Source organism: Eptatretus burgeri, chromosome 16, assembly GCF_056783735.1.
Source record: "Eptatretus burgeri isolate ZD-2024b chromosome 16, Ebu_testis_v1, whole genome shotgun sequence".
Taxonomy (NCBI): domain Eukaryota; kingdom Metazoa; phylum Chordata; class Myxini; order Myxiniformes; family Myxinidae; genus Eptatretus; species Eptatretus burgeri.
The window spans coordinates 42,335,868-42,344,509 of NC_140976.1; the positions used below are offsets into that span (position 1 = coordinate 42,335,868).

At 48.4% G+C, this 8,642-nt stretch overlaps 1 protein-coding gene across 4 annotated transcripts in view; it reads right to left on the reverse strand.

Annotated features, from left to right (window-relative positions):
• Window positions 1–7,883, reverse strand: part of LOC147010954 (gamma-aminobutyric acid receptor subunit beta-3-like) — a 145,051-nt gene extending 137,168 nt beyond the window's left edge. Inside the window, exon 1 of one of the 4 annotated variants that reach the window (XM_085860389.1) lies at window positions 7,652–7,881. In XM_085860389.1, the coding sequence (XP_085716515.1) occupies window positions 7,652–7,848 (197 nt within the window). In that variant the 5' untranslated portion in view covers window positions 7,849–7,881. Of the gene's footprint in view, window positions 1–6,901; window positions 7,284–7,651 lie in introns of those variants that run through there. The other 3 variants (XM_085860393.1, XM_085860390.1, XM_085860391.1) reach the window with 3 other exon arrangements.
• Window positions 7,884–8,642: the final 759 nt, after the last annotated feature.

The window sequence follows — 8,642 nt, forward strand, 5'->3', positions numbered from 1 at the left end:
CTGTTCTTTTTCTGGTTTTCATCAATGATCTCTCCAACTCTCTGGAAAATCCTCTATATCTCTTTGCTGATAACCCTAACCGTAGCATCAGTCATCCCTCAGACCGGCTAGCAGCAGGTTCTTCACTCACTGCAGACCTGGATAAAATCACAAACTGGTCCAACACGTGGAACATGTCTTTCAATCCGGACAAATCTCACACTCTCACTATGTCTCTTCGAAAGGACCGTTTGGCAAACCCCCCCCCCCCATCCACTTTCTCAACAATCCTCTGGAAGAAGTCCTTTCTTTCAAACTTCTGGGTCTCACTATCTGCCATGACCTTTCCTGGGAGAGCCACATTTCAAACCTCACCTCCAAAGCCAGTCGCCGACTGGGAATCCTCCGTCGTGCAAAGTCCTTTCTCGGCCCTCCTGAGCTCCAGACCACTTACAAAGCTTTCACCCGTAGCCTGATGGGGTACTGCTCTCCCCTCTGGGCTGGTGCTCCTGCCTCCCACCTTTCTTGGCTTCACGCTGTGGAAACCAAGGCATTTCGGATTATTGGCATCTCCCGCAATGAGGGTGAGTCTTTGGGCCTCTCAATCAATCACCGCAGGTTAGTCGGTGGTCTTTGTGTCTTCTACCGTCTCCTCTCCAGCCTCGCACCCCCTGCTCTCTCTGCCATTTGTCCTCACCACATTGCCACAGGGTGCTCAAGGTCTGCCAACAACCCCCTTCTGGTAAAACTACCAAAATCACGAATCACTGCTCACCTTCACTCTTTCATTCCTCTTTTTTCCTGCCTTTGGAATAAACTCCCTCACTCTATTCTTTCCCATTCTTCCCTCCAGGCCTTCAAAACAGCTGTTCACCACCACCTCTTATCGTCCCCCATCCAAATCCTTGATCTTTTCTACCCCCGATAATCCACCCAGGCCCATCTCCTTCAAATTCCCTGCTTTCCTTCCTGAAAGTCCCTGTAATGTCCATCTTGTATTCCCCATGTTGTTATTCACCACCATCTGTTCACCAGACAGCTGTTCACCACCATCTCAGGTCATCCCCATCCAAAACCATGATCTTTTCTGCCGCTGCTAATCCACCCCAAACTCACCTACAAATTCCCTGCTTTCCTTCCTGAAGGTCCCTGTTGTGTTCACCCCATGGACCCCGTCCCATCCCTCACCCTTCCATAGATCTCCTAATGTCGCTGTTCCCCACTGTTTTGTCCTTCCCACTCCCACCCCTCTTGTCTCATGCCCCCCTGGCTGTGCGTTGTGTGTTAGCTCTCACACGAGCCTCGACAAGGTATACAAAAAAAAGAGAAAGAAGAGAAAGAAGAGAAACAAAAAGAAGAAGAAGAAGAAGAAGAAGAAGAAGAAGAAGAAGAAGAAAAAGAGGAAAAAGAGGAGTAAAAAGAAGAAGAGGCAGAAGAAGAAGAAGAGGCAGAAGAAGAAGAAGAGGCAGAAGAAGAAGAAGAGGCAGAAGAAGAAGAAGAGGCAGAAGAAGAAGAGGCAGAAGAAGAAGAAGAGGCAGAAGAAGAAGAAGAGGCAGAAGAAGAAGAAGAGGCAGAAGAAGAGGCAGCAGAAGAAGAGGCAGCAGAAGAAGAGGCAGCAGAAGAAGAGGCAGAAGAAGAAGAGGCAGAAGAAGAAGAGGCAGAAGAAGAAGAGGCAGAAGAAGAAGAGGCAGAAGAAGAAGAGGCAGAAGAAGAAGAGGCAGAAGAAGAAGAGGCAGAAGAAGAAGAGGCAGAAGAAGAAGAGGCAGAAGAAGAAGAGGCAGAAGAAGAAGAGGCAGAAGAAGAAGAGGCAGAAGAAGAAGAGGCAGAAGAAGAAGAGGCAGAAGAAGAAGAGGCAGAAGAAGAAGAGGCAGAAGAAGAAGAGGCAGAAGAAGAAGAGGCAGAAGAAGAAGAGGCAGAAGAAGAAGAGGCAGAAGAAGAAGAGGAAGAAGAAGAAGAGGAAGAAGAAGAAGAGGAAGAAGAAGAAGAGGCAGAAGAAGAAGAGGCAGAAGAAGAAGAGGCAGAAGAAGAAGAGGCAGAAGAAGAAGAGGCAGAAGAAGAAGAGGCAGAAGAAGAAGAGGCAGAAGAAGAAGAGGCAGAAGAAGAAGAGGCAGAAGAAGAAGAGGCAGAAGAAGAAGAGGCAGAAGAAGAAGAGGCAGAAGAAGAAGAGGCAGAAGAAGAAGAGGCAGAAGAAGAAGAGGCAGAAGAAGAAGAGGCAGAAGAAGAAGAAGAAGAAGAAGAAGAAGAAGAAGAAGAAGAAGAAGAAGAAGAAGAAGAAGAAGAAGAAGAAGAAGAAGAAGAAGAAGAAGAAGAAGAAGAAGAAGAAGAAGAAGAAGAAGAAGAAGAAGAAGAAGAAGAAATTAAGACAGAACAGGAGGGAGTAAAACCAGAACAGGAGAAATCAAAAGAGGAGATAGTGGCTGGAAATTGAATTAGAAACGGAACCACGGGGTGAAGAAGATAAAATAGCCGAGTGACGAGGGGGAGATCAGTGAAGGGCGAAATGGCATTGGAATTTGTGAGTTGCATATCCTGTATATGAGTGGCGACCCATCCCGGATTGTAATCGTGATAGAATGAAACCGACTTGCAGTGCGTGTGCGTGTGCGTGTGCGTGTACTTCTCCTCTTCCCTTTATAAGGGTTGAGGTCCAAGGGTACCAATCTTCTGCCCTGCTCTGACCCCAATATTCCTCCACTTCCCCTTGTCTTCAGGAAACTCTCTCCACTCTCCAACCTCCCCCACCCTATTGATATCCCTCCTCACACAATCTTCCCATCTCAGTCTCAGTCTCCCTCTTTTCGTCCTGCATTGCTCCTTCAATCTATCCATTCTGAGACTCTATTTTCCATTCTCTCTTCCCCGATCCCCACCATGTTACCATCCACTTTAGCTGGCTTTTTACCAAGCTCTCCGTCAAGCTTACTTGTACACCAATGTCCTCCCTCAGCTCATCCATCCTCCTCCTCTTCACCCTCTTCACTCCCCAGTTCTTCTCGCACACCTGCAACCTCAGTTATTGTATCTCTGTCAGTGTGACCCTCTCTTCCTCCCAAACACTCAAATCTATTTTCCTGTCTGATCTTTCTCTCTCACCTGCTGCCCGACCCACATCACCTCAGTCTTCTCCATACTCATCTTCAGCCCACGATTCCCAAATGCCTCCTTCCACTCCCCCAGAACTTCCTGCATCTCCCGCTTACTCTCCACCACAACAGGCAGATCGTCCGCATTCAACATCCTCCCCATACTACCTTTCATTTTTACCCTCCTGCTTACTAGCTCCATCATCACAATGAAAAAAACTGGTGTTGGCTAAACGGTTAAGGTGGCTGGCTTCAGATCTTAGGGTCTTGAGTTCAAGCTCCTGTTGTTCTGTTAAATAATACAAAGTGGGTTGACTCAGCCTGTCATCCTTCTGAGGGTGGGAAAATGAGTTCTGGATTACTTGAAACAGGGGGAACTGCATCAGCAGCACAGCCACGCTCCCAGCAACGATGTAAGCAGCAGCCACAGGCTGCATACGAAATGATCATGATCATGATAAACACGAGTGGGTTGAGAAAACTTCCCTGCCTCAAACCAATATTCACACTGAACTCCAGACATCCCAGGATCAACCAAAACGCTTCTCTTCGTTCCCTTGTACATCCATCCCTTCCACCAACCTAATTTCTGCTTCCAGCACTCCCGTCCATCTCAGTGTCGCCATCACCATCTCCATAGGGACAGTGTCGTAGACCTTCTCCAGACAAATCAACAAATCCCAATGCCATCTCACCTTGCACCCCAAACCTCTATTCCCACCAGCTGTCTCAGGGCAGACATCCCGTCCGTCACCCCCGGCCCTTTCTAAACCTCTGTTGCTCTTCTCCGATCTACATCTCCACATTCTTCCTTAATCCTCCCATCCACAATCCTCTCCAGCACCTTCATAACATGGCTTAAGAGTGTAATGCCCCTGTACTTCCCCTGATCTTGAACATCGCCCATCCCCTTCCATTTCGGCACAATTAACACGGTCTTCCGATTCTCCGGAATCGAACCCTCTCTCATTCATAGATTCAACAGCTTCTTCGTCCAACTGATTCCGACTTCTCTCGCAGCAACTGACATCTCTGTACACACCTCATCAATGCCTGGCATCCTTCCCTTATTCATCCTCTTTCATGCTACCTGCAACTCCTCCATGATCTCCACCAAGTCCACTTTCCCCTGTGCAGCTCCAGCTCGACGTTGCTTCCCCTCCCCCGCTTCAACAGATCCTTAAAATAGCTTTCCCATACCTTCAATACTGCCCCCTCTCTGTCACTTCAATCAAGCCTGGTGTTGGCTTAAGATCTGGCTTAAGATCCTCGGGTCTTGAGTTCGAGCCCCTGTTGTGCCATTGAAATAACACAAGGTGGATTGACTCAGCCTGTCATCTCTCCGAGGTCGGCAGAATTAGTAACCGCTTACTGGTAACAGGGAACATTGCATCAGTGGCACAGCCGCACCTCCATGATATGATGCAGCCAAGCAGCTACAGGCTGCGTACAAATAATTAAATAATGCTCCCCCTACCCCCCACCATCCATGTACTTATATCCTCATTCCTGTCACGAGCCACTTTATACATCATTTACCAAATTGTTGTAAACACACACACACACACACACACACACACACACACACACACACACACACACACACACACACACACACACACACACCCACACACACACACACACACACACACACACAGAGCCTGGTGTTGGCGCAGTGGTTAGGGCAGTGGCTTGGGATCCAAAAGGTCCTGAGTTCAAGCCCCGTTGGGCCACTGAATGAATACACCAGGGGGTTGACTCAGCCTGTCATCCTTCCGAGGTCGGCGAAGTGAGTACCAGTGTCCTGGGCCGGTGTATATCCTGGTTAAAATAGGTGTACCATATCCCTGTGTGTCGTAAGAGGCGACCAGGGTTGCGTCAGGAAGGGCATCCGGCGTAAAACATGTGCCAAATCACTATGCGGATCATGCGGATGATCCGCTGTGGCGACCCTTAACGGGAGCAGCCGAAAGAAGAAGAAGAGATATATAAAAATAAATGTTTGTATAAGCATATACAAATACAGAGGATGGGAGATATAACATTGAATTTCAAATATATTTGATCATCGAGATCACGAGCCAAATGGATCAAGAAAAAAGTTCCATAAACTACGACAAACAACCACAATATAGAAGTACACAGAATATATGGAGTACATATGTATAGCAAAACACAAAGCACACCCAACCAATGCTGCTGCTGCTGGTACTACTACTACTACTACTACTACTACTACTACTACTACTACTACTACTACTACTACTACTACTACTGCTACTGCTACTGCTGCTGCTGCTGCTGCTAAGAGGAGGAAGTTTTTGCCACACATCTTTCATGAACTGGCTGGTTTGGCCTGACGACTGAAAGTGATTTGGGCAGCAATCGGTAACTTGTCTTCCCGCGCCAACTCAGGTACTCCTTGCGAAAGACATCATAGGATATTTAAGATCCATCAACTAATGCTCGCAGATGGCACAGCCGGCTTAACGTTCATCCGAGGGACAGCGCACTTTGTGATGCAACGCGCTGCCTGTGCAACGCCAGGATGACAGTTTATGGTCGGGTATGGAACCTAACCCACACTAGACAGCTCAAAGGCAACTTCACTACCTCTGTACCATGGTGTCGGACAATTACACAAATGACCGTTGAACCAATTTTGTAATAAAACAAAACAAGACAGGAGAGAGCAGATCTAGTATCCTGAAACTATGTGTTGTCTGTCGTGTTTGTTACACTGTCGGTGGAGTTGTAGAGTTCAGTTCTTGGTTGGCAGTGACATTTTTACTTAGTCCTTTGGATAATAATGGATCTCAAGCATCTTAACCCACTGTCAAGTATTTCTGTGAAGGTGCAGTCGTGGTCTCTGAGTGAAGGTGAGGAATTATTCGACTTTGTCAGTGCATTTGTGAGGAGAATGAACTGGAATCGCAGAGGTTTCAGGTTCAAATCCAGCTGTGGGCAGCAGTATCAAGAATTTTGGATTCTAGTCTTCAGGAAGTCAGGTTATTCTCATGATTGTGACGTCACAGAATGGATTATGGTGAATGCTGCTGGCTCCTTAACGACCTTCAGGGTGGCCACCTGTTCCGATCCACGACACGTGATGCTCATCCCAGTCATTGCGGTTGACTCGTTCCCTTTCCCTGATAATAGGAGATCCTTCTGACCGACTTTGGGTCCTACCCTTCTGTAGTCTCCACCTAAAAAAAGGATATCAAGCTGAGGTGGTTGGGATTATCGATTATTCAGACGGCGAGGCAAAAATTGCTTTAGAGCTTCTTTTAACGGCCACAATTATTCCCACATTTTTGTGCGGTTGGCCAGGGGGAAGCTTGGTCCAAGTCTTTCATGACCCGGCTGGCGAGGCCTGACGTTTGAGTCAGGTTCGGGCTGGAATTTGTCATTTGGTCAGGGTGCGGGTGATAGCTCGCCTACTCTTTCAAAAAGGGCATCGTGGGGTCTTGATCCTCCACCCACGAACACCGGCAGACCGGACGCTCGGTTGACCGTCCTTCCGAGGGACGACAGACACGTGCATTGACGAATCTCCCTGCCCACGAAACATCAGGATGACAGTTTACAGCCGGGTCGGGATTCGAACCCAAGGTAGACGGCTCCGAGGCACGTGTGCATACCTCTTCGGTAAATCCATCCCGGCAGCCCCCAGAATCGCCCAAGAGCAGGATTTGACGCAATTCCTCGGTCGGCTATGTTTGTTTGCTCTTTGATCATGCATCCGCAGGGCGTTACACCGACGGACCACGACCCACAAGGGGCACCGTATGCAATCGTCACAGTAATTTGCATAAGTTGATATCAAAAGGTCGTCCCACCTGTGTGCGCAGCACGCGCCCAGGAGCAGGAGCACACACCTCATCGGCCCCATGGCAGCGCAGGCGCGCACCACACAACCACCTCGAACGACTCACCCAAAATAGGTCACCACGACCCGTTCGCCTCCACACACTCAAAGCCCTAAGAGCGCACACACTCACTCTCATCCGGTCCGATTCAATTCCCCCCCTTTAATTTCGCTCGTGCGAACTCTTCCTTTTCCCCGGAGTCGCGGATCGAAACGCGGATGAATGTGACGGACGTGCGAGAGACCGAGCGAGACGTGCGAGAGACTATGCGCACGTAAATCTCCTCAGCTTTCTCCGAACAGCGCGGCGCACGATATCACGAATTGCGCGCGAGGAGGGGGGAGTCTGCGCATGCGCGCGTCACCGCTGCGAGGGGGCGGGGAAGGGGGCGGGGCTTACAGCACCTCGTGCAAAACTTGCACGAGGCCAAGAGAGACTCGGCCCTGAAGACGACGCTCGTGAAATGTCTGTGATCCCGATCATTGGTGTCTCACACAAAAAGGGGGCAGAAACACAAGGCCTGTAACTCCATGATTGCACTGCCTTTATTTTATTTATTTATAACTAAAATTAAAACAAACGCCTGATCGTCGTGCACTGCGTTAAGGGTAGTAGCTGACTGATGAGGTGCAATCATTGCATCATCGACGCCAACGCCTTCCGTTAGGTATTAATTAGTAACAATCGTTCAGGATGGGCTGCCTCGTGCGTGTGACGTACCTCCTCTCTTTGTGTCCTCGACCAGTTGGATGGAGTTGGTGACTCGCAGGGTGTGCTCGTGGATTGGGGTTCGGCTGGACGGAGGACAGGATGTGGCACGGACATGATGGACCTGATGGCAAACTCGTATCGAGATTTGTTTGTGTTCCATACAGACGGGTCAGTGACCTTTCCTGTCTCCTTCCACCTCTGCTCATCTCCCTCGACTGCAACCCTCTGCGGGTCCTTCAGGTCACATGTGTGTTCTTCCAGCAACGCCCTCCTTGTGAAACTCATAAAATTCAGCCTCACATCTCTCCTTCACTCCCACGTGGAACTTACCCACTCACAAGACCCCTTCCGTGTACAGCCGGTCCTCGTAAACGTTGTAGTTACAAACTGAAACGACTTTAAGCGAATCCAATTCCCCCAAAACAATTAATGTAAATAAGTGGGGGGTGGGGGGGGGGATAACGTCAGAGGGAAAATTGTTACCTTCAGACAGACATTTAAATATAGAGTACAAGTTTTAAATTATTTTAAACAAACAATTGAATATCATCATCTCTCATTGCATCAGGTCTTCATTGGTTCAGGTCTTCATTGGTTCAGGTCTTCTTCGTGTGATTGCAGAGGTTGTGTGACGTCGGCTTCTTACACCCCCATCAAAACCCACTTTATTCGCCGAGCTGAGCATAACTTTCTTTATCGCGAAGACGACACCTTCAAATCCTTTCAACAAATTCACATGGTTTATTTACAGTAGGGTTTACACACCGGTATTTACGGTATGGTTTACACACCGGTAATTACGGTATGGTTCACACACCGGTATTTACATTATGGTTCACACACCAGTATTTACAGTATGGTTCACACACCGGTATTTACATTATGGTTCACACACCGGTATTTACGGTATGGTTTACACACCGGTATTTACGGTATGGTTCACACACCGGTATTTACAGTATGGTTCACACCGGTATTTACGGTATGGTTTACACACCGG